Source organism: Ambystoma mexicanum, chromosome 2q (genome assembly GCF_040938575.1).
Source record: "Ambystoma mexicanum isolate Mex_15411 chromosome 2q, UKY_AmexF1_1, whole genome shotgun sequence".
In the NCBI taxonomy this organism is placed as follows: domain Eukaryota; kingdom Metazoa; phylum Chordata; class Amphibia; order Caudata; family Ambystomatidae; genus Ambystoma; species Ambystoma mexicanum.
This window is the reverse complement of record NC_090924.1, coordinates 1,278,941,044-1,278,967,858: the sequence shown is the minus strand read 5'-3', so window position 1 is coordinate 1,278,967,858 and position 26,815 is coordinate 1,278,941,044. Positions and strand designations below refer to the sequence as shown.

Here is a 26,815-nt window from a genome sequence, read left to right as displayed (position 1 = left end):
AGATCCCCTTTGAATGTGCGTTCTCGCTTCTGTGAGTGCTCGGGGGTGCCTGATGCTGGGCCAAACCCCTGTCTAAAGGGCTCTTGGCACCAGGGAAGATATCCCGGGGGTGATGGAGGGGGCACAGCTCTCTACCCTCATAGCTGGCAACCTGGCCCTTACTGGACCCCACGTGAAGTATACCAAAGAGATCGGACCAGCACCAAAGTAGCTTGAAAACCCCATGAAGTAGCTCTTATTAAATAGGGGTGTCACGGTATTAGTTTTATGACGGTACGATAACCTTCTTGCCAAATGACGGTATATCATGGTTATCGCGGTATAGCAGGTGGAGTTAAATAATCTTAACAAATATTTTCTAAAAGGTCATAAATTGACAGATTTAGCATCACAAACAAAACCAGGCACCCAGGGCCAGAATTGGGCTTTTCAACATACTTTCCACTGAAATGCCTTGCTTCCACCAAACACAAACACACGTGTGGAGAGGAGGAGGAGGAGGAGGAGGAGGAGGAGGAGGAGGAGGGCGCGCGGCGGGCCTGCTGCAAATGGCAAAGCAAACTGAATAGCTTTTTTTAAGTGGTCATTTAGGCTTTATGCTTCCCCACTGGCTACTGGTGAAGATGAACATGTTGCCATCTTGATAACCTGCATGCCACCGATCAATGGAGGCTGATCGTACTATACGCTTGTGTGTGTCCCCCACACCCACATACCCCCTTTTAGTTTACTTGCGGGCCAAAAGGTGTTCAGTAATCACGGACATGTTACCCTTTGGTATGGCAGCAGGGAATACCCACAGAGATGAGTGAATTTCGCAGTATGACTTATTATATGTAAATTCAATGATAGAACCAGGGAAATCCCCCATTGCCATATGTTTCGAGAACATTATCCATTATAAATATATAAACCCCAAAGCCGCGAACCTAAAGTAAACCCTTTTCCTTCTTGGCACTGTATCTATTCTTCCTATTGCTAACATATTGATTTTGTGTCAGGCACGTGTGGTTTATGGAATGGCATTAAAAACTGCTCCAACTGAAACTACTTGGCAGACGGCACATCCAACAGTGCAAGACCAAGACTGCGCAGCACTTGCTTACTGCAGCCTTTCCAAATCAGATTGAAAAGCACACTTTACGGTATGAACGGTATAAACAATGTGACGGTTATTATTGTTCAATTAAGTGGTTCACGGTATCTTTAACGGTTTACCGTTATACCGTTACATCCCTATTATTAAATCAGAGACGGAAGACTCCGAGAAGGGAGAAAACACAGAACTCTAGCACCTAAGAGGGATATGGAAAGCAGAACACAAAAATGAACTCCGAACCGCAAGCAGTTTGGGACCCTCACATGGTGGACAAGAATTTTAGACACAAACGGAACCCACTCGGCAGAACGTGTACAACAAAGAATACTGACACCACAGTAACTTGAATGCCAACAAGACCCTGGTCAAGTCCTGGTTTTAACTTTGCATTCTTGGACTTCTAATCTTCGATTTCCCCACTATAAACACTGGACTATGTCCCAGAACATTACAGGAGAAGCTTCTCACACATGAAATGGGAACACACTAGAGCACGGAAAAAGTTACTAATGGCAGGCAGAACCTTCCTTGCTCCATAGCTGTTGCAACACAACACACTCTACATAATCGCCAGCTCTGACTTGAACATCATGAACTTGGGCAAGCAGTCATGAACCTTACCAAGACACGTCAGAATACATCACTGCTCGAGGGTGAGGCCTGAAATTGTGTACACGGCATCTTTAAGATTTATTTCCATTTCTTGATGGGGATTTCCTAAATTGTGCTCCTTCATGCAGATCACATTTTAATCTAAATTGTACTATTATCCTTCTAGTCTTTGGCACTGTTGTTGGAAGAAACAAAACATGCTATATGTTATTAATTTCATGTCTTTGCATACCAATAACTTCCCGTGACCCTGAAAATAATAACACTGATAATAAAATACATTTGATTGATAATCAAGGAACATGTATTTGGCAAAATCTGCTAGCTCATAAAAAAAAGTGTGATATGCCTTGATGGAATAGGCTTAAATACATCTAGATAGGTAGAACCATTACATTATTCTTCCATAGTGCTGAATGCAGGTGGAAAACTCAAGAATTAGTTTATGCGGTCAAGAAATGTTAAGGATTAGGTTTGCGGTTAAAATTTGGTTACACGCTCAATGCGTGTCATCAACCGCTGGGAAATGTAACCAGCTGATGCCAGTCCAAATATACACTACAAAGGATGTGATGAAGGTTTTTTTTTTTTTTTATAAATGTATTTTATTTTATAACGACCACACAGTGCAACAGAACATAAGTAGAACACATCAAGCCACAACAAAGGCCAAACAACAGATATGAAAAAGAAAAGAAAGAAAAAACAGAACAGAATTAACTTAACAATCCCCTTCCCTCCCCCCTATGAGCCTGTAGGGTGTCCACCATCATTGTCCGTTCCGTGTGGTGGGGTTCCGTCGCTCTCAGATCCAGCCGAGGTCGACCCCGTACTAAACAGTTCAGCCAATAGCACCTTCCATGCCGTGAGGGAGCTCACCTCTTCCTCCCCTCCCGCCCTGCTGGCCTCCCACCATGCTGTTGTCTCGGCGGCAGCCCATTTCTGGAGGTCACGCCACCATACCTCCACCCGTGGCCTCTGACAATTCTTCCATCCCATGGCTATTCTGCGTTTGGCAAGTACATAAACCAAATCTTTAAGCTTCTCCACGTGCCGAAGCTTGCGCGCCCTGGGGTACCCTCCAAGCAAACAGGCCCAGGCCGAATCTATCTTAAGTACAATGCCCCTCCCTGCCAGCTTCTGCGCCACTTCACTCCAGTAGGTTGCAATCACAGGGCAGGCCCAGAACATGTGAATCATATCAGCGTTCTCTGTGTTACACTTGGGACACGCCTGGCGCCCAGCGCCTCGAAATTTGGAAATTCTCAGGGGGGTCATGTATGCCCTATGCGTGATATATAGTTGTATCTGTTTAAACCTGGCATTCCTCGATACTTTTTTGTGGTACCCCAGGGCGCGCTCCCACTGCCCATCCGCCATCGGGGCCCCCATCTCTGTTTCCCATTCCAACCTCAGGTACCCCAAATCCTTCCCAACCTTTGCCATCAGCATCTCGTACAGCCTGGAGACCTCATGCCCGCCCTCGGATGCGTCGTACATAATCTCCAGCGTCGCATCCGGCTCGTCAGCCAATACGGTCTCGGGCCAAGTGCTCCGGACCTCCCTGACCACTCTGTGGAACGTCATGTATTGCCCCGCATGCAGCCCCGCCCCCGCCTCTAGATCTGCGAACTCCGCCAAGGCCCCATCCTGCCAAATGTCACCCAAAGTGACCAGCCCCACTGACTCCCAGTATGTTCGCAGGATGGCCCTAAGCTGTCCGTCTTCCCTTGCCAAGGCCACCAGCGGCAGCTGCGGCATGCACGGCAGGGGATCCCCCATCATCCGGCAGGCTCTTCGCCACATGTTCCTGCCCAACGCTAGCATCTTAGGACGCCCCCTCATCCACGTGCCGGATACCCAAATAATCTCTCGCAGGTAGAAGGGGGAGCAGTCCTTTCCCAACAGTCTATGTTCCGGGGTTTCGTCGTCCGAAAGCCACTTGGCCACGTACTGCAGCTGCGCTGCCACGTAGTAGGCCTCAAAGTTCGGCAGCCTCACGCCGCCTTTCTCATAAGCCTTCTGCAATTTCCACAATGCGACCCTGTTACGCGTGCCCTGCCACAAGAAATCTCTACATACCCTGTGTAGTCTAGCAAAAAACCCCTTGGGTATCATGTATGGAATGTTATTGAAATAATGCAGCAGCCTAGGTAACACGACCATCTTAAGCATAGCACCCCGGCCCATCATCGCTAAGGGTAATTTCTCCCAAAACCTCATGCACTTCTCGATCCTCCCCACTGCCAATTCAGTATTGTGCCTGTGTTCCTCCCCGGTCGTGTGGTATACGTCTATGCCAAGGTACCGAAAGGTGCTTGTCGCCCATGGGATTCACAATACTGGCAACCTCTCAGCCGGTATCCCCACATAGCCGCCCAGCGGGAACAGAGTGGATTTACGAGGGTTGACCGCTATGCCAGAAAGCCAAGCAAACCTCTCCATCACCTCCAAGACATATTGCAAGTTCTCTTCAGGGTATTGGAGGTACAACAGCATATCGTCGGCATACAGGGATATCAGATGGCTCTCCCCCCCCACCTCTATGCCCACCGGGTCATACTGTTGCCGGAGGTAAATTGCCAAGGGCTCAAGGGCCAGGATGTACAACATTGGGGACCAAGGACATCCCTGCCTGGTGCCTCTACCTAACTGCCACCTATCCGACACTACTGCCCCCGTACGAACTCTGGCTAGAGGCGCGCTATATAATAATTCGGCCCACCTCCTGTACCCTGGCCCCATTCCGAAGTGATCCAGTGCCGCCAACAGCCACGGCCAACGAACAGAGTCGAACGCCTTGACCGCATCCAGCGCCACTATCGCCATTTCACCGTCTTTGCTACATCCCCATTCGACCACTCTGTGTAGGCGTCTATGGTTGTGGGTAATGTTCCTGTCCGGGACATAGCCCGTCTGGTCAGGGTGAATCAGCTTGCCTATCACTCTCCTCATTCTAGCCGCCAAGACAGCTGTTAGGATCTTGCTGTCCTGGTTCAGCATCGACAAGGGTCGATAGGAGCCGCAACCGTGTCCCGGTGTATTGTGCTTGGGGAGTGGCACTATGACCGCTTCCCTGAGTGATTCTGGTAGCTGTCCCAGCTCAAACGCCTCATTAAACATGTCCAGCATGGGTGGGAGTACCTCCTCCCCATACGCCTTATAAAACTCGCTGGGGAACCCGTCCGCCCCCGGGGCCTTGCAAGTGGGCAGCTGTCGCACTATCTCTCTGAGCTCTTCCAGAGTGATCGGAGCATCCATCTCCTCTCGCTCTTCATCGCTGATTCTAGGCAGGCCTATATCCCCGAGTACTTCATCTATCTCCTCTCGGCTCCCCCCTTCCCGATCTTCATACAATGTTTGGTAGTATTCTGCGAATGCCCCATTCACCCCTTCTTGCGTATCGATCTCCGCACCCCCTTCGGTGTTGACCGATCGGATCGGAGCCCTAGGGGTTTCGCTCTTATATAGCCAAGCGAGGAGCCTGCCTGTCTTGTCCCCACCCGCATGCAACCTCTCAATGTACTTCGTATAATTCAGGTTACAAAGTCTGTCCCAATGCCCAGAGCACCGCTGCTGCAGCTCAGTAACTACTTCCATACCGATCCCACCCTTCTCCAATTATTTTTCCAGCTCGATCTCGGCCTCTCGCAGGTCGGTCAGGATTCCGCCCGTTAATCCCTTGGACTTCGCGATAGCAACTCCCCTCATCACCACCTTAAAAGCCTCCCACAAAGTACCAGCCGACTTGACACTCCCTGTGTTCGACTCAAAGTACGCGACTATCTCCTCCCTCATGTCCTCCTTGAATACCGGATCCCGTAGCGCTTCCGCCCGAAGGCGCCATGTTGGAATCCGTGCACGTGGGGGGCGCAGCCGCCAATGCATGATTAGGGGCGAGTGGTCCGAGAGGACCCTCGCCCTGTAGTCAATCTGTTCACACTCCGTAAGAATGTCTGGAGTGGCAAAAAAGTAGTCGAGCCTCGTGTGCAGTTGGTGCGGAGCCGAATAGTGCGAATACTGCCTCCCACCCGGGTGTCTCGCTCTCCACACGTCTACCAGGCCTAGATCCGTTAGCAGCGACTGCAACACCTTGGCCGCTGGGCTGGGCCTAACCATTTTGTCATCCGACCTGTCCTCCCTGGGGTTAAGCACACAATTAAAGTCTCCACCCCAGATTACTGCGCTCCCCATCCCTTCACCGAGTCTCGCGCACAGTGTCTTAAAGTAAGTCGCTGTGTCCTGGTTGGGCGCATAAGTGTTTATGATACTGACACCTCTACCTTCCACAATCCCCCGAACCATGGCCAGCCGCCCGTCCGACTCCACAACCTCCCCCAAGAGCTTGAACGGGACATGTGGTGCAACCCAAACCAGCACACCCCTGGCATACGCAGAGAATGTGGATCCAACCACTGTCCCCCTCCATTTTCTCCGCACCATTTCAAGTTTATCCCGTGTCAAATGCGTCTCCTGTAACAGGGCCACGTCTATCCTCTGCCTCTTCAAATACAATATGACCTTATTACGCTTCAGGTAGCTATTCAACCCTCTAACATTCCATGTCAATACCTTAAGGTCTCCCATGATTTATCCGTAGCTCCCACTTCCCCCTCTGGTCTGATCGCCTCCCCCCAGTCCTGACTACATCCCTTCTCAGTTTCTTCCCCAGGCTCACATAACAACTAACACCCCCCACCCCCCTAACCCAACCAACTGCCCAGCTCCATCCCTGGATCTCAGGCATCCCCGTGTTCGGTTCTCTTCGGAAGCCCGTGTAGAGAACCCGACAGGGTGTCACACCCCACACAGTGACTAACCTAACCACACACTGGGGTACGAATAAAACGGCCCTCGGATGCCCCCTACACATTTATATCCGCGCTCGCGGACCATGTTCGAAACAGTTAAAAAGTGCATCCCCATCACAAAGTGGCAAAGACTATATTCCAGTCCAAATGTTCAAAGTCCGCCGGGCCCACTGTTTCACTTAACTCTCCCTGCTCCGTCCGCCATCTGCTCGTCAGGCTCCTGAGGGCAGTTCTGCGCATCGAGCCATTCCATGGCCTCCTCAGGGGTGTCGAAAAACAGCGTCTTGGCCTTGAAGAAGACCTTAAGTTTGGCTGGGTAGAGTAACATATACTTGAAACCGGCCGTCCGCAGGCGCCTTTTGACCGCCCCAAAGTTCATCCGACTGCGCTGCACTTGTAGAGTGTAGTCGGGGTAAGCAGTGATGGTTGCCTCCCCTCGCCGTATGGTGCCCCCTTTACGAAAATGTTCCAGAACCTTCTCCCGGTCTTTGTAGTTGAGGATCTTGGCGATCACGGGCCTGGGCGGATTACCCGGCGGTGGCCTTCTGATCAGGGCCCTATGTGCCCTCTCCACTGCAAATCCCTGCGTTAGGGCACCTCCGGTGATCTCCTGCAGCAGCAAAGTCTCAATAAAATCTGTGGGATTCTGGCCCTCAGCTCCCTCCGGTAGGCCCACAATCCGGATGTTGTTTCTGCGGGCCCGACCTTCTGCCTCTTCAGCCCTGCTTTCCAGGTTGCCTACCCTCTGCACCAGGGCATGGATCTCTCGTTTGTGCGCGGTGCATTCCGCCACAGTCGGGCCCATCTCCTTCTCCAGGGTCTCTGTGCGCTCGGCCAGGGTTCGCACATCTTGCCTCAGGAGGTTCACGTCCTCCTGTACCGCCCCGACCTGAAGTTCCATCGCAGTTTTCAGTTCGGCCACCGCAAGTTGGAGTTTGGTCTCCCATGTCGCCTTCAGATCTGCGATCGCCGCCAGGACCTCCTGGTTCGTTCCTCCTGCGGCCATCTCCTTGGGCTGGGCCTTCTCTTTGCTCCTGGTCCCCTCGGTGCCAGGCGATGTCTTGGCAAATTCGTCGAGCGTGGGCTGTTTATTCTTCGCCCTCAGGAGCTTGCTCGACATATCTTCGATCAGGAGCGTCCCTTCGATCTCGCTTAGGCCCCAGGCCTGGGGGCACTATGTCCCCCCGTCGCCACACAGTTTCGGCTACCTCCAGTCAGGCTTGCTCTCGCTGGATCGCGCTGAACGTGAACTGAGGGAATCGCCTCCAGAATCCCGGTCCCCGATCCTTTGTCCCAACATCAAGCGACGGCAGCCATTTTGTCTGCCGGCGAAGCTCCGGCCCCAAATCTTCACACGGCTCCCGAGTACACAAGCGCTGCACAATCCCGTATGAGAATGCATCCACATGTGCAGCCGAGCTTCGCATTTACAGTCATCACCGTCTATGCCACATCGTAGCGGCCGTTGCGCGGATTCAGCCGGATAATGTTCGGATCAACGGGAGCTCCCGTTCAGGCACGTCCTTTCACATGGCGTCCAAGCCACGCCCCCCAGGATGTGATGAAGGTTGTTAATGATTTGGTCTCCTCTAGTAAGGATAGCTAACGGTAGGTGGCTGATAAATCTACGGTTGTGAACTTGTATGCCCCCTTGTTTGTTTGTTTGTTTGTTTATTTATTTGTATAGCGCTCTTGACCCGGGGTATATGTGCGCTTAGAACTTAATGGTGTTCAGTGTTTCCAAAAAGACCGGCAGCGAAAATCTTTCCACTACAATGTTCTTTTTAAGATCTCACACGTTGCGATCTTGCAGCTTGCCCTCAGTGCCATCTCTGACAAATCAGGAGTATTTGTACCTTCTTCCAAGGGGCGCCACCCCCTTTTGAGGCTAGAGAGGTGACCCAGCTCTGCAAGGCCTTCCCTAGGGGTCTGGACAAGTGCGATCTCACTGGGAGTGACTCCCACTTAGGGAACAAGGACTCCTATTCCCAAAGAGAACTCCTTGTGCAGGACACTTTATCCGCATATATGGGGCTGCCTCTAGTCCAAAACACGGTATCCTCCTGCTTTATTCCTATAGGCAATGTTTAATCAAGCATGCCGTCTACACGGAAAGGGAATATCCCTTTAAGAAATAGTTTGTATGAAAATGAGACGGACAATGAACGGTGTGCAGGGGAAGCCCCCTTACGCCACAACGCTGTGAAGAGGCGGAGTAAAGTGCGGCCGCAGCACTCTGAGAAGCAGAGGATGCCAATCGGAGACTCCGAATCGGACAGTGAGGAAGCAGTTGTCAGGACGGTGAGTGCGAAACCCCTCCAACGAGGTGACACAAACATGGAGGTGCCGTGGTGGGTCTGGCACCCACATAACAGCAGCAAAACCTGGAAGACCGGGAGAGTGGAAAGCTCCCATCCACTGTCGTTCTCAGAACAAAACACAAAGATGCCAAGATTGGAACAAGCGAGAAGCCTGTGAAGAGAAAGCTTGAAAGCAGACTAACCTGCACGAGCGAGTGCCAAGGCCTGCGACGTCACCCACAACAAACACAGATACCGGGGTGGACTGGAGTTGCGGGAGGTCGCTGGGAGAGTCTGTAATAAAGAACAGTGATTAGAATTCACTGAGTAGAGTAGAATTCCCCTCTCCAAGACTGCCACGCATTACCTTTGCAAAGGCCCCTAGACCCTGAATAGCGTAAATCATATGATTCCATCTTGTAAGCAAGTCTTTTGTACCAGTACCTTGCCTACGTATGAACATGTCGCAATGCAATGCTAAATCTCGTATTCATGATTTCAAATGTCTATTCACGCACTTGTATGCAGTGAATGCTCTATACACATTTAGGCCATCTGATATTCTCTAGCCAGTTAGTCACTTTGCACTATCAGAACTACCACTGCTCCATCCCGCCTCCCTGCACATGCACAACAAATACCCCAGCATGTTACCAGGGCTGCACCACCAGATTAATGCGCTACTACTCTTAGGCACACTACTTGCTACCGCAATTTATGGACAACAGTATCTACACTTCTGCCCACCCAGCTCCAGCATCATGGCACCATCCCTCTCAAACTCCACACCCCCTCACCCGACATTGCGCATCCTCACACCTCTACACCCAATAGTTGCACCAGACTGTGCAGACTGAGGACGCGTACGCTACCCAGGTCTCTCTCTCCTCTCGCCACATTCCTTTAGCTCACAGAAACCGCAAACTAGGTTCCCGCACAACCCTCTCTCACCACCTTTCGTCCAGCATTACTCACGTCTTCACACCATGTACCAGCCTCGCACCTAATTCTAAATCATCCATCCCTTCCAAATCCAAGCAGAAAAAACAAACCAAACAGCATCCAAACACAAGTCAGGCAGCGCCTATACTCAAATGCGCATTACTTAACACTCGATCGCTCACTGCCCATGCCTTAGAAATCAATGAGCTCATCTCCAGCTTCGACCTAGACCTGCTAGCCATCACAGAGACTTGGCTGCATGAAGCTTCAGGCCCCGCCATTACTTTAGCCTTGCCAGAAGGCTACTCCATTCTTGGGAAAGACAGAACAACAAAATCAGGTGGGGGGGGAGGGATTGCCTTAATCTATAAAGACATCCACCATATCAGACCCACACCCCACACATGGGAAGGGAATGCAGATATACTTTCTGCCAAACTACCTCTCTCTCACAACAACACCATTAACATCCACGTCATCTACCGGCCCCCAGGACTCCCAGCCGACTTTCAAGGGCAAATCACTCACATTCTCAGCGAAAATCTAGTAAAATCCAACAAAACCTTACTCGTAGGTGATCTCAACCTAGGTTTTAACGATCCCAAAGACAAAACTGCAACTTCCTTCCTTAAGGATCTCTCCAACTTAGATTAAACGCAAAAAATTGTGTCGCCCACCCACACCAAAGGCAGAACTATAGATTGGCTTGCCGATCATAACTGCAACTCCTCTATCACATCTAATACATTCCTCCCATGGACAGAACACAGCTGCATACAATTCTCTATCCCCACGATACCAACCAAAAAAACATTAGTATATAAATCTGCCACCGTTTCCAGAAGCTCAAAAAAACGAACTGCAGACAACTTACGCCCCCCTCTCAACACCCCATGCCTCACCCCACGCCTCACCCCACCTTTCTCACAAGATCCTAACATTCTAGCAGACATTCTCAAGGACACGCTCACAAATGCTATAAACTCCATTGCTCCTCTAAAGGGAAAAAAAAGAAAAAAAGTCCTTACATTCCAACGCATGGTTCACAGAGGACCTCCATGTTCTGTGTAACAACAAGCGCCAAGCACTCAAAAACTGGCAGGCCAACCCATGCGACATTACCAAAGATTTATTCAAAGACATCGCAAAAAAATACAAAACTGCCATCTTCAATGCCAAATCTGAGTCATACAACTGTCAAATAGCAGAATCCAAGACCCACTCAAGGGAACTCTTCTCCATCTTCAAAGAGCTTACAGTGCCTCCCACCTCCAATGACAAGATCATTAAGGACGAAGCCTGGTGCAACAGTATCCAAGCCGCCATGCTTAACAAAATAGACCTCTTACAAAACAAAATCCTTAACCATTACAATACCCTGCCGAAACAGAGTCAGCACTCACAACCTCAATCCTCTAGCAAAACCTTTAACATCCCTAAATGTGCCTACAACAAAGTCTCGGAACAAGAAGTCCTGGACATTCTGAAACATCTGAAACTGTCGACCTGCAAAGGCGATACTTGCCCCCCTAAATTAATCCAGGACTGCGCTGAACAACTTGCCCCACTCATTACCGCATTCATTAATTCCTCTTTCACGACCTGCTCCGTCCCAGACAATCTCAAAGAAGCTTGGGTGCGCCCACTTCTAAAAAAGCCAACTCTCGACCCTATGATGCCCAACAACTACAGACCCATAATGACAGTCCCTTTCCTCCTCAAGATTTTAGATAAAGTAGCACATAGCCAAATCCAACTATACCTTGAAACAAACTCCATCCTAGGCACCAGACAGTCAGGTTTCCGCAAAGGTCATGGAACAGAGACTGCCCTACTGGACCTAGAAAACCATATAACTAAGATACTGGACACAGGTAAACCTGCCCTTCTACTTCTGCTTGACCTGTCGGCGGCATTCGACCTAGTGGACCACAAGACCCTCACCTCACACCTGTCCCACCATGCACATTTCTCTGACCAAGCCACCTCCTGGATAACATCATTTCTAGAAAGGAGGGCCATTAAAGTCTTTTCTAACCCCTCCAACAATACACTGCAGTGTCCCCACAAGGCTCTTCTACAGCACCTACACTGTATAACCTATTCACTAAACCCTTATTTGATAAGCTGGATGCACTTGGTATTGCCTACACCAACTACGCAGACGACCCCCAAGTGCTCCACCCTCTTAACTGGCTCATACCACTCAGACGCCTTGGCTCTAAGACATATATACGCCACCATTCAAGCCTGGATGGCCACTAACGGCCTATGTCTTAACAGGGATAAGACTGAGATCCTGATACTCGGCCAAAAAAATACACTGGCTAAACTAGATAGTCTCTATGCCAACTTCAACATTGACAACTGCATTAGTCCAGTCCTATCTTCGGTGAAAACGCTAGGGGTCTACATTGATGCAACCTTGTCCATGGACAAACAAGTCAGTTCCATTGTCTCGGCATCTGCACTAAGCACCAAATTCATCAACGCCATCAAACCATTCCTCACCGAAGAAAACTGTCTTTCAATAGCGAGAGCTACCATAGACGCTAAACTTGATTATTGTAATGTATCTCCTAGCCGGCACCTCTGAGAAAAACCTAAATAAACTTCAGGTCACTCAAAACAACGCCTTGAGAGCAACCTTAAGCATCTACAAAAGGGAACACATCTCACTTGCAAGACAATCCGTTCATTGGCTCCCTGTCAAAGAACGCATCACCTTCAAGGTTCTGACTACTACCCACAAATGTATCCATCACACTGCATCATCATACCTCTCGGACACTATCCGCAGACCGACTTCATCCAGACGGACCAGACTGTGCTACACCAACCAACTCACTGTACCCCTGCATCAACAAGACCACAGCAGGTGGGCGGGGTTTCCCCTACATAGCATCCAGACTCTGGAACAATCTCCCCCACGCTCCAAGAACAGAATGCTCCCTGTTGGCGTTCAGAAAAAAACTCAAACCTCTCTCTCTCTCTTTAACTAAACCTCCTCCTACCTACAGCCAACTTACCCACATTGCAAATTGTGCTTTTGTCTAACACTGTATGCTGTTTTTCTATGTTGTAACTAAGTCGCGCTATCTCTGTAACCAGCGCTATCTCTGTAACCAGCGCTATCTCTGTAACCAGCACCACAATGCCTCGGGGCTGATTCTGTGCGCTTAACAAATACGAATAAACAAATAAGTGATTGTGATAGCCAGAAATAATATAGAGAACCAGCTTAACAAGATAACTAACTGTTCGGAAGCCTAAACAATAAAATTTCTGTGAAGCATTAAGAAAGTGGTGACAAAGATCCTGGGGGAGAGAGAAATGACCCCAGGGGATAAATCAAAGAGAGATAAGTGCTGAAGGGTGGGGAGGCCACTTAACGAGAAGTTATAAATGTGTTGTAAGTTGAGAATACAGAGTGAGATAAACAATGAGGAAAATAGTTCATTATGGAGACCCCAGAGCTGGGGAACCCGCAAAACTGATAAAGCAAGTGAACAACATAAAGCGAAAGGAAGATGTTTGACTATCTCGAGGAGAACCAAGATGAGGGTTATAATGATCTGAAAGGCAAGATGCATGAACAGTTGGCAAGAGCTACATGAGCTAGTAAACAAAACCCTAAAACCTTATCAGAAGAGATCACTATAAAGCGCTGTTTTTCAGAAATGTTTGTACGTTGAAGAGTTGTACTGAATAAGACAACCCTAAAGGAACGCCTCAAAATAAAAGGCAAAAGGGAGGCCACCAGAAGAGAGAGAGACATTCTTTTAGCTCAGCTTGGGTATTATTTATTTGTTGTAGGGTCAGTTAGATTTAGGTTTGGACTGAGGACATTTTGTTTTTTGACTTCCTGGCGACGAACAAGCACCTTTTTAGTTAGGTTGGGAATTCCTCTATAGCGATAGGGCGAGGTAGGCCTTTTCTTTATTATTTAAATAAAAGAACCTCAAAATATCCACGAGTCTGACTCCTTCCGACCCACTACACATCACAATTGAAGACTGCCATTCAGTCACGTCAGTCAGTTCTATTATCCTATGTATATATGGAATTTATAAAGCTTGGACCTAGCTGGGAAGCAATGGAGCAATGTACAAAGGGGACTCACCAATGCAGTTACAAGTAGTGTGCAGAGGTAGCAGAGGAGCTGGGTTTGCGGGGGGATTCAAGTGGGTAGAACAGGGTTGAGTGGAGCGATTGGCATAGCCTTCCTTCGCTAGCCATTCCAACTCTTGCTCCACCTCATCGTTCTGTTGTATAGGGAGTTTCTTGGTCTATGTAGCACGGAAAGGCTGCGCTTTCAATGTAATTTTGTGGGCGTAACCCTTCAACTTTTTCGGTGAATACTGCTCTTTTCTCCAGACACATCTTGGTATAGCAGGGTGGCTACAACTTGCTCTGTTATATTGGGGCTGAGTTTAATATTGATGGCTGCTTGGTGTCTCCACCCCAGAACAATCCTCCCCCTATATGGTACTATACAGTGATGGCCACCACGTAGTCCTTCAACTCCGATCTTTTTCACATGCTGATTTCTGTTTCTTTTGAAAAAGCCAGAGCTAGTTATTTATGTATTAATTTATTTACTGTGCATTTGTAAGGCGCTTATACATCAAGAAATTGTGTTTCATAGCACCCACAGGACTATGTGGAGGGAACAGGGGAACAAATAGGCAATAAAACAACAATGACGAAAAAGACAGAGGCGGTCCTACTAGGCCTTGTGAGCATTCCAAGCGTGCAAGCGCAGAGAGCAAGAAGGGGCAAGGGGTGGCGAGTGCTAGATGGTCCCAGAGGGATATGTGCCAGAGAGTCAGTTTCAGCTAATGGGTAAGTGCCTGGCAGAGATCACTTGGTAAAAAATGGTCATCTGCCACTACAATAAGTGCCGGGCTGTGGGAGAACACAGGCAAGTGGGTGCCCGGAGGCAAGTGCTGGGAGAGGGTGGAGGCTGAAGGGCGATTGGACGAAGGCCAGGGCCCAGAAGGACACATAAGGGCCCAGGCCACTAATCTCAACGACTGTGGGGTTTAGCATGGAAGGCAGAGGGGGAAACAGGAAAGTTTTATGGAGCTTTGGAATTTGAGTAGATCAGGGTCAAGACTAAGAGGAAGGTGGGAGGCTATTCCAGAGTATGGAGCCAGCCGAAGAACGAGATCTGCCACCAGCTCCCTGCGTAGAGGAGCGCTTGACGTGCAGAGAGTTGGAGATGGAAGAGTATAAAGATCTGGTGGGAGAGAGCATTTGGTGAGAGCAAGTTGTAGGCAGCGTGGTTCCCGGTCCCAGACAGCCTTATGAATGATGGAGAAGGATTTTAATTTGATGCTTGCAGCAACCAGGAGCCAATGGAGAGATTTTAAGTCTGGAGAGATGCGGCCGCTGGGCTTAAAGTACTATGAAGTTGGTTATTCTTCAGAAAAATTGAAAATTGTATCGGCCAACCTCGAGATATTAAGTTGTAAAAAATAAAGAATGCTCGTAATGTGTAATATTATAAACAAGCATATGTCTGCATGATCAATGCACAATTCTCCTGGGCCACAGCTGATTTTTTTCTGGACAATAAGCCTTTATACTCATGCCAAAGGGACATGTGATAGTATCTACATTTGAGAATGTGCCTTTCTTCAGTTCTAAACACAATCAGGTTTTTGAATCTCTGCCTTCTTTGTCATAACATATATTTTTTACACTAAATGTATATCTGGTCTTTGGATAGGCACTCATGCATGTCATAAAATAGATGCAAAAGGGATGAATGGTGGATTTGAAAACTAGGAATCTGTGCGCTATTGATCACCCTCGAATTGTATCTAAGAATTAAGTCTAGTGATCAAATGTGTGCAAGCAGCAATCACACTAAACCCATCAGCCTATCCACTAGGTTGGCCTAGATAAATATAGAAATTGGAAATGCGGGATGGTGATGCGCTCTACACCCGTAGTAAAGTAAGATACATATGAACGGAAATGTGAGAAGTAATTGTGATTTAATTCAAATTGCGAACAGCCGACACGTGTTTCGACACTCTGGTCATATTCAAGGCGTGGTGTGAAGAGAATTATTCAAGTACACGGTCACTGATTGAATGTCTCGCAAGATGGTAATGAAATCTCATCAAACCAATAATAGTCTAAGGCCAATGCCCGGAGCGTAAATGAGTAGGCGTGGAAATCACAACATGACGATGGTGCTGGTAGCACGACCGCCTAATTATCAAATGCGCCTAATTTGCAGAAAACAGTATATAGCCTGTATAATCACGCAAAACGAATATATCAGGGAGAATCCCAGGACCGAATCAGGCTCCTGCCTATATACTGTTTTTTGCAAATTAAGCGCATTTGCTAATTAGGCGGTCGTGCTAATTAGCACCATAGTCATGCTGTGATTTCCACGCGATGACGTGTGTCAAAATATTTACCAATGCTTTCTATAAAATGGTTTGTCACCAAAAGCATACTTCATATTTGTCACAATGCTGCCACCCAAAGGTCAGTCATGTGCAGTGAAACATTTATTTGCCATTTACTGCAAACAAGGTTTGCAGTAATTTGAAGATAAACATTTCGAACATACTTAAACTCATCAGCAAGGTCGAGTACCATGCAAATGGTTCTCTTCCTTCAGACAGTCTTCTCGCCGATGCAAGTCGGCTATTAGATTCTGCGATCCTGGAAAAACGTATTGAATCCCACGAAATTCGTAAAAATAGTCATAAGGCTGGAATATAACAATGTCAGAATAACAGCATGATCTAAATTGTGCCATTTAATGTTTCCTGCTCCTTGTATGATATGAATTTGATAGAATACCATTGGACATAAAATAATTATCTACAATGTTTAATCTCAAGCAGACTCGATCATGATTACTCTTAGTCGTCTGTCACCCATATGACCACTTTCTAGATTCAAGACGATGTAATAAAGATGGAATTTAACAATGCCTCTTCTAAATGTAGAAATTGCTGGGCATTTACCAGGAGCCTACCATTAGCAGTTCTAAGACCCAATCCTATGAACAATATGGACATTAAGCATCAACACCTAGGACAAGTTCCGATTTAACAAGGATTCTTGCAAAGCAATGCATTTGTCAGGATAGCACAACCATTACTTTTAAGGACGCAGCACTTGTAAAAATGATGTAGTCATCATGGTCTTTCTACAACAACTTCTTTACCACAACCACATTTCTTTCATTCAACTGTTTCTTTCCTGGTCTACTTGCTTGCCAGGACTAACTAGAAAGTGTGCCTTTCCTGGTTCACTCTCCTGCCAGGAAGAAATCTACGACTACAGTTTGTTTCTTTTAGTGGAAATATGGGTTACAGGTTTCCCCATGTTGACATCTCATAAATGGAGAATTGCACCCTTTCTGCATTCTTGTTCCTTCTTTTAGTTAGCTTCTTGGCTGTTGGCAATGTGGGTTATAAGTTGACTTTTCAATAATGGTGAATCGGGCCCTTCTTGCACTTTCACCTCTCGCCAATTAAGGAGTTTGATAAGGCATTCATCTAACTCTTTGCCAGCCCCCCTTATGTCACTTTTCTGTCGTATTTGTGAAAAACCAGAAGGTGTTTCACTGCCCACACCCTGGGAATCCTTTGTTCAGGTGGCCAGGGCACAGCCATCGCCTTTGGATCCAGACCCTGGGGGTGGACAAGTGCGGGAGGATCACCTGAGTGAGAGGTCCTTGGAGAGTGGAGCAGAGACACCTGATGGCGAGACCGGTATCCCCCTTCTTGTAGTTGCCCACAATTGCACAACCCCTATACCATTTTTGGACATTTCCAAACGCACATCTTCCCCTCCCCATCTTCACATAGTACTGTGAAGAAGAGACGACTTGGAGTAGTAAAGATTACCCATATTAATTACCTTACGAGACACAGAGGAAAGACTACCACCAACCACCCTCATGTTGTCCCATGAATGAGATCAGGGAGAGTCAGGCAATCTAATTGTAATTGTACACAACCGACCCTTATTACCTCTCCCCACATGGTTAAAAGGCAGAGCACAAGAGCACACTCTGAGCGAGGCTGGCCATGTGAAGAAGAACCAGTTTCTCCATGGCAGATGCAAATCAGGCGACCCAAAGGAGAAGGCCGAGGGGCTGCTCGAGAAAGCTACAACTCGAGGAAAGGCCAGGCGAGAATTCCTTGTGATCAAAGGTCCGTAAGAGTTCAAGCAAAGGGGCCGTGTGGAAGAGGAAGATAGTGCTTCTGAACGTCAAGGTTGCTTTGTTCCACTCCCGTATGACGGCTGAGTTGGGGAGGAGAAGACTAGTCTTTACAGAGCCTGACAGCTGCACCGTCAGAGACACACGACCAGTGAATTGCTGAGAGAAACGAAAGCCATCAAACGAAGTTACTACCGTGAATTAAACTTTTGAAAATATTGAAAGGCGTTTGTTGAAATCTACCGTGCACACTGTCAAAATAACAGAGGCGTCCTGCGGGACAAGCTTGCCTTATCAAGAGACTCTGAATGCTTTTGCAGGTGTGTTGAACTGTTACTAAATGGAAAGGGATAACGAGATCCCAAGTGAAAGTCGTAAAAGCATATTGAGAGCAAGACAAAGCACACGAGGAAGCAGCAGTTCCAAGATGGCAGTTTTAATAAAAGCGAAAAATGGTAAAACCGAAGGGGATCACAATGAGGGAATTGCCCTTAACCTTTTCGATGAGGAACCGTTGCTTTCATGAACCTTCGATAATAGAAAACGTAAGACCAGGAAACAAGGCTATAGAATCCTGCATTGTGAGGTACCCGGGACTACCCTTTACACCTCCTCCAGTGGAAATCTATTTCATCCTTTGGTTTTAACTGTCACCTGTTTGCTGATGATACTTAAATCATCTCCTTCACGCCTACGTTCTCCAAACACATAACCAACTGCCTAACTGCCATCCGTAACTGGAACCGCTTCCTTGTTTCCTCTAAGACAGTCGTTTTCTTTCTCCCAGCCTCCAACACCAACCCACTCTCCAATATCATTCCTTCCAAACTTCCTCCTCTTCCCCCATTGCACAAAACCTTGGGGTTCTCTTTGATTGTAACTTGAAATTATTCCACTTCATCAGACACTCCCTCTGCAGCCAGACTCGACCTCATAAACTTTAGGCAAATCTGCCCTGTGAGAAACTTGAAGGTGTCTCACCCGCTAGTCCCCATGGATTTGTCATCCAGGTGGCCAGGACACAGCCATCGCTTTTGGATACAGTTCCTGGGGTTGGAAAAGTGTGGGAGGATCACCTGGATGAGGGGTCCTCGGGAGTGGAAGTGGGACACCGGAGGGTGAGACGCGGTATCCCCTTCCCAATAACACCTTTTCCCCATCCTACCAGGTAGGATACCTAGGAACCTCAATCCCCCTGACCCTTTTCCCGACACACATTTTCACAGACTACTCACTCTGAGAGAAAACAGACTAACACCCGAGCCGTATACGTGACATGTCCCAACACCAGGATAAAGTTGAGTCAGGCAATTACTGATAATGTCACACACACCCGACTTCCATCACACTTCCCCACACGGATAAAAGGTGGAGCACGAAAGCACACTGAGCGAGGCAAAGCAACCGAGGAAGCAACGGTTCTGAGATAGCAGTTTAATAAGAGGAGAAAGACGGTGAGACCAGAAAGGGTTGCAAGGAGTGAATTGCCCTTGGCCCTTTCAGAGGAAGAGAACCGTTACTGTCACAAGACCTCAAGGATAAGAAACATAAGACCAGGAATTAAAGCGGAAGAAAGGTGCATTGTTTGTCGAAGGTACCCGGGGCTTTCCCACATCGACGGCTGAGGCGGTGGAGCGATTGCCGCTGTGGTACTGTCCTTGGCTCCGACACAAAAGCCGCTCCAGTAAAATCAGCACAGCCGATGATTCGGGGAGACTGATAACAGAGCAGTCTGTGTTAGAACCGAGGATGCAAGCGGCAAGATTTTATTAACAAATCTGCAAAGAACAGAACAATCATTGAATATCAAAGGAGTGAATGGACTTTGAAAGGTTGAGTGGTCCGGCGCCACGTGGGTATCCATTTGAAGGTTTCTGTTGGGTATCCAACTGAGAATGTAAAATTGTGAAAAGGAAGTTTGTGTCAAAGTGGTCCTGCAACGGGTCAAGCCAAACCCTGTGCACATTCCAAAGTTTGATACAAACTGGCTGAGGGAGACTAATTCTGTAAAAGGGATCTGAGCCCAGCTGAAGGGGATCCGGGGTGAACCGTGAGTCACCCGAGAAAAGATATTGCTGAGCCCGGCTGAGCGAGACTAATTGTTGAAGAGGGATCTGAGCCCAGCTGAGGGGGATCCGGGGTGAAGAGTAACTTTGTGAATCTTTGTAAAGTAACTTTTCGTTTGTTTTGGTACATCAGGCCCTCTGAGTCAAGAGACTTTGATAACTAAAAGAGACTTGGACATAGAAGGCCCTACTGTTAATGGAACCGGAGAATCCCAAGAGTGTGCTATGCTCGAGTGAACCGCCTTGTCCCGTCCTGAAAACATTGGAAAGGAAGGCCAACAGCCTGAACATCCTGACGTATCATTTTGTGAACACCTCTTTCTTTTTCGTGAACATTTTCCCACACTATTTGTAAATTAGCGTTAAGGATTGGCAATAGTTTTTTTTTTTTTTTAGTATAGGCCCTTTTATTTTGACGAGACTCCACTAGGACTGTGTTTATTATTTAATGGTCGTAGCTTGCTCCCATCTTTCGATTTTGGTTTCAATAGGCGTTTGTCGTACCCTTGTTAAAGTTCAATAAACACCATTGAACTGTGGTCAATTGTGTCTGTCTTACTTTGATACCATGCCTTCCTTACAGCCCACACCTCAAGCACCACTCAATTAAAGCCCTAATCTCTACGCTGGAATACTGTGCACGCATACCTTTTGGTAATCCCTACAATCCCTTTGCTCCTCTCAACAAAGTTTTAAACTTTGCAACATGTGCCCTTTTCAACGTTCATACCTAATTCTGGTTAAGGGGTAGGGAAGAAAAAGAGAGCCAGTATCTTTGTTTTATTCTCCATTAGCTGTTCCCTCATTTAGTTCCACTCTGCTCCCATGAACACTTGGAAGATCAATGAGTCAATTTATTTGGCAATGTTTTCTTGGAGGACAGTATTGTCAGAGTCCACAATCTGCCATTTCAAACCATATTATTCCCATCCTTCTTCCCTTCCCTTTGGAGTAGGCACTGGGGCACTAGTTTACTTCCCCCATTATGAGAAAAAGTGTGAGTGAGGAAAAAAAGATTTCTTCATCTTGTGTTGACCTCTGTTTATTTTTTTCATTTTCCAGAAATGACAAACCTGCCAAGGTAATGGTTAACATGGCTTGGTGAGGATTTAACACAGTCCTGTTGGGCTGATAACATGGGGACAGCATCCTCGCTGGTGAACCCAGGTGAGGTAATTGAAGATACCTATGGAGGAGGTGGTGGGGAGGCCTGTGAGATTCCTGTGGAAGTGAAGCCCAAAGCACGTCTCCTGCGGAGCTCCTTTCGACGAGGCCCCAGAGTAATCGGAGCCAGTTTCAAATCCACAGCTTCCGTGGACTTGGAGTGTGCTGCAGAGTATGAACGGCTAAAGAAGGAATATGAAATCTTTCGGGTCAGTAAAAACAATGACATTGCCTCCATGCAAAAGAAGGAAGCCAAGCTTGATAAAGAAAACAAAAGACTGAGGACAGAGCTACAGGTAGGTGTGCTTGCTGCACGAGATCCAAGGTCTAGCATCACATTATGTTCTGAACACATGGATTCTGATTTTAAAGAGCAATTAATTGTATATAATAATAATTAACTAAAGATGGTACACTGACTGCAAGTTAGATTTACTGTATTGCTCAGCAACAGAACAATTGGAAAAGGCAAGGCAAGGTAAGAAAAATGAAATATAAAGTTGTTAAATTATTTATAGTCTTATTGTGTTTACTGCAAACAAAGACTTTGGTAGGAACTCTTTCTTAGTCTGCCGTGGATGTAGCCTTGCTTTAGAGTGAGCAATCTCTTAATTCTTTGTAACCTTCGTCCTCGCTTTCCAAAAGTATCACATTGGTTCTTAGTCTTCCGTCAGGCACTATTTTCATTCACAAGGACTTGCGCTCCTTCAAGTTATCCCAACAACAATAATGCTTGGGCTTGGATGAGACTTTGATTCCCAGTGTATATTACATTTTAATTATCACACTTAATCATTAGTCTTTGGAAAGGCTTGCTTTTGTTTCCCAACATTCATTCGACTTCATGTCTCAAAATGCAGCAGTCAGTGCTGGATTATCCATTCGGCCAAGTAGACTCCGGCCTATGGGCCCCATTCCTTTTAGGGACCCGCCACAACTGATCAAAATAAAATGGTGCAGAAAATGAAAAATGTAGTAGGAGATAATTTGTGAGGGGGGTACATTTCAACTGCCTGGGGCCTCCACAGGGTTTAATCCGTTACTGGCATCAGTACTCTCCTTATCAGACTTGACCTATGGAATAGGTCTTTAATTCCAAGGTTGCAATGTTTTTTCAAGTTTTTCAATGTGTTCTCTTTCAGTGTCTCACTTGATTTTAGATCATGTGTCCCAACATGCATTAACTCTCACTTGCTCTTGACTTTACTTTTGGTCTATTTTGCCTCCGGTACTGGACTTCTTTTACCCTCCAACCAGTACCACATGTCTCTGAATATGTTTTGGGGTCTCTCTGTCTTTGGCCACTTCCTTTATACGTTGTTTCTCCTCGGCAGGTCTGGTCAGCCATCTTCTTCTTCCATCCATGCTCCAGTTCCATTCCTCCTCAACAGTTTACCGCACACTTGTTGCTCACTTTCTATTGTCACTCTCGGATATGCTCTCAGCATCTGAACTGCTTGGGTTGTAGGAGTCCAAGTCTTAGTCTCACACTCAACTTCTCCTTCGCTCTGTCACCATGCTTCATTGTTAGCCTGGTACCCTTCAACCTACATGCTCCATAGTCTGATGAATGTGCTCTCTAGGGCGTTGTAAAAGAGGTAATGTCATAGTCTTCTCCTCAGTGGCCTTCCTATGCATCCATTAATGGTATTCAGGTCTCTGCACTCCTCCACCAGGTGCAACACGGGAGATTGGCTTCCCCCGTCCAGGTCAACGTCCTTCGGCTTTCACCTGCAAACACTCTCCCTCTCTCTTCTTTCTGTTGTCATTTCATAGGGCTTACAGGTTCGTTCATTTGAGGACCAAAATGAAGAACAGACTATGCACTTTCCTTCTACGACTTTTCTGAGGGGTCTGATTTACCACAGGGAGTATACATGTTGGTGCTTGTTCCCTTGGCTAGTTGAAGGGGCTGTGCCACTGTTAGGATTTTCTCAGAACCTACATTTATGGTTCAGGAACACCAATTTACACTTCATTTTACAGCTTATTGGTATATTACTTGACTTTCCCAGGGGTAAGTGGGGCATAGCAGACAAATGATTTAATCTTCAGAGGCACCACAGTGGAGACCAGGTAGAGGGCAACATTAAAAAACGCACAATAAGAGAATGCCCACAAAGCTGCTGGATTGAAAATGAACATGATGCAGGGATTCAGTGCAGCTACTTCAGTAGCTTTGATTGCAGCTTCTGTGAAAACAGCAGTACGGGCCAAAACCCAGCATTTCTGAAGAAGGTAAGATCATGTTTGAGCATTCATGGGTCTTGGTCACTGTCCATTTCGGATGCCTTGCAGCAAACTGGAGGATCCAGACACAAGTTAAGCTAAAATAAATAACTACAGGTGTTATTCCAATGAGACTCTGAGTCCTGAAAAGAGTAACGTAACTGTGCTTGTCAAGGTAAGAACACACCAATATGGTTCCCTATGCCTCTAGAGTGAGCTCTGGGAAATGCAGGCTCCAGCAGTACTTTAGCTAAACCACACTGAGAAAATTCCCAATATGCCACCCTTACATCATGACCTTCAAATAGCATCACAGTCTTGGTAAGAAGGTTATCTTTATTTTAGAGGACACATGATTCAGTGTGAAACAATACGTCAAACTAATCAGTACTAATCATATTAATCATTTATACATGTTTTTTGTTTCCTTAGAAAGATCAATCTACAAAATTCATCCATAACACGTTTACATATTTTTTTTCTATAGTAGATCTGTGGGGTTAGTAAGTGTGAAAAGAGTATCAAAAGTAGCACATTTGTACAAACATTTCTCCAGCATTGTATCTTTCACAGATTCACATGCTTGAATATTCTTCGTTGTCATACCGGGCAAATTCTCTAATTTAAAAAAGTTATTAATTAAACCTTTTCCTGTAGGAAAATGCTACACAGTAAGCCCCATAGGGCCTGTGTGGCCATTCAATTGTGTAGCCCCTCCACCTTTTTTGGTCCTTTCAGGCCTTAGCTATTGAGTTGGCAGTGCTTCGGCTCCACCCCAGTGCGCCATCTTCAGATTTTTCACAGTGGTCTAACTGACGGGGGAATCCTCTGGAGCTCTCTGAGCTATTTTCACTTTTATCTTGTAAAACATATTTATTCTTCTACCCAAAGGAAGTATTTTACTGCTGGTGTTTTGCCTTCACTGGCTATAGTGTTTCCTTTCCTGTCACCTCATGGCAGAGCAAGATATGCACACTGCTAACGAAAATCAATTTTCAGGTACTACAGCAAGTGTGGCAAGAGGATGAATTTTATCAGAGACCCTGTATTTATTGCCTCTATCCCCATGAAATATGGTCTTGCAAGATTTGCCAGACCTTCTCAAAGAAAACCCTGGAGTACTGTCATAGAAGACTACTGCTTCACTTGGAAAGCAAGCAAATCTCTTCTGACGAGGAGTCCTCAAAGACTGTCCCTTACACATCAACTAGAAGCACTGAGAAGCAAGCTCCTATGAGAAGTCACCCTGGCATTGGAAAAGGCCTCCAAGGCCCTGCAGAAAAGGGTATCACCATAAAAAAGGTAATGATTTGATTTCTTCATTTTAGTCAGTGGAACGATCGTCCACGGGGGCGCAGTCCACGCCAAATAATTTGTCGCCGTCCACGAGCGGCCTCACACTGGCCAAGACACCTGACACGTTGACAGATAAATCTTTGTCGACCAAGAAAATCCTCACCTCGTCGACAAAGACCTCATAGACAAAACACTTGTCCATTAAGCCCTCGTCCACGAAACACCTTTCATCAACAAAACAACACTTGTCAATGGAGACTCCGTCAACGGACTGTTCCAAACAAGAGAAAAAAGCCCTGTCGACTAGCACTTCACCATCCATGGCAGCGGACATTATCTACGAGCCTCCAATACAGTTAATTCACCTGGTGGAGGAGCTTGTTGCCCTAGAGTCACAAGCTCCACAGTTAGGGAGCTTAGGAGGGCCGCACAACTGTCCCTGATAACAGAAATGGCAGAATTGCCAGACCTCAATCTACAGGAGGAGTACTCGGAGCGGGAGGAGCTACAGCCAGCACAGCCTAAAAAGCATAGCCCACACTGGCAACCAGTCATGGAAGATACAGAGTATCCTTTCGACCCGGCCCTAATGCAATCCATGTAAAGAATAATGAAGGAATGTCAAAGAAGATGGAGAGATGGATTGAATACTGCTCTACCGAATCAAAGAGAAGGTAGGCCCTCACGAAGCTGGTCCTGTGTGGCTAGCATTCGACCCGTTTCACCGCCAGTGAGCCAGTCATCATAGATGGCGATCACACTACAGTGAATCACCTAGGAACAGATCCCCATCAGCACCGCAAAATGGTGCCTAAGATCTTGCACCATGCAGGTCCATCAACCTCATAATGTGTTGCCTACTAAGTTGACGCAGCTGAAGCACAAACCCCTACCCAACTGCAAACACAATAAAGCACCACTCATAGCTGCCGCTGAACAAAACCATAGCACTATAGCAGTGCAGTTACCTACCACTACCTTAACGCATCCCACAGAGCCACTTCCCAACCTCAAAGGAGCTCTCATAAATGCCTGCTTCACTCTGAGCCCATGCTATTGAAATCCATGACCTCCATTATTGAACAACAATTAGACCTGCTAGAAGTTACTGAAACGTGGCTACACCAAGCATCTGGCCCTCTTTTAACCCTTGCCATTCCGCCAGATTACAACATTATTAGGACAGACAGAGCCAATGCACAAGGAGGTGGAATGGCCATAATGGCTAGAACCAATGTGCAAATCAGATCCTGCACCCTTGAAGAGATACCAGGCTACAAACTTCTCCTAGCTAAATACTCTCCCAACCCTAAAACTACAACGAATATTCTGGTCATTTACAGATCACCTAACACCATCTCCCATCCGGACCTAGATATCCCGCTCCTATTAGCACCTCACATTAAACCCAATACCAGATGCATCATACTAGGTGATATCAACTTAGGCTTCAATGATAAGCAGGATCATAATGCAGAAGCTTTCTATGCTGCACTCCAAGACATGAATTTCACACAAGCAGTGAAGGTACCCACCCCATAACAAGGGAAGAATACTTGATTGTGTACTTGCGCTTAATTCTCAGGTTACAATTGAGTCAATCCTACCCCTCGACTGGACCGTTCACAATTGCATCAATTTCCCCATCATCAATAGCATCAATTTCCCCATCATCAATAATGAGCCTCGTACCCCCAAGACCATGATAAAGGACACGTTTGAAACAAGAAACATCCGTAAACTAACAGCTGAAAACCTCTCCCCAATGCTCAGTAATGCCCTCGCTACTTATCCTGCCATAAGCGATAATCCTTGTCACCTTGCAGACTTGTACCATAATTGTCTTACAACTACCATTGACTCAGTAGCACCGATCATAACTAAAACTCGACGTGTCGACAAACGCACAAGCTTTTGGTTTACCGAAGAACTAGTTGCGCTCAGGCAGACTAAAAGACCCCTTGAACGCATCCACACAAAATCTCCCACAGCAGACTCAGCTAATGCATTTATAGCTGCCAATTAACTCTACAAAGCAGCAATTATAACTCACAAAGCTAATGCATATAACACTTGCATTAATAATGCTACCT

At 46.9% G+C, this 26,815-nt stretch overlaps 1 protein-coding gene across 1 annotated transcript in view; it reads left to right on the top strand.

Annotated features, from left to right (window-relative positions):
- NPHP3 (nephrocystin 3) overlaps positions 1 to 26,815 on the top strand; it is a 1,212,810-nt gene that overhangs the window by 53,629 nt on the left and 1,132,366 nt on the right. The window contains exon 2 of the mRNA XM_069648695.1: positions 21,096 to 21,493. Within this exon, the coding sequence (XP_069504796.1) occupies positions 21,170 to 21,493 (324 nt within the window). The 5' untranslated portion in view covers positions 21,096 to 21,169. The remainder of the gene's footprint in view (positions 1 to 21,095; positions 21,494 to 26,815) is intronic.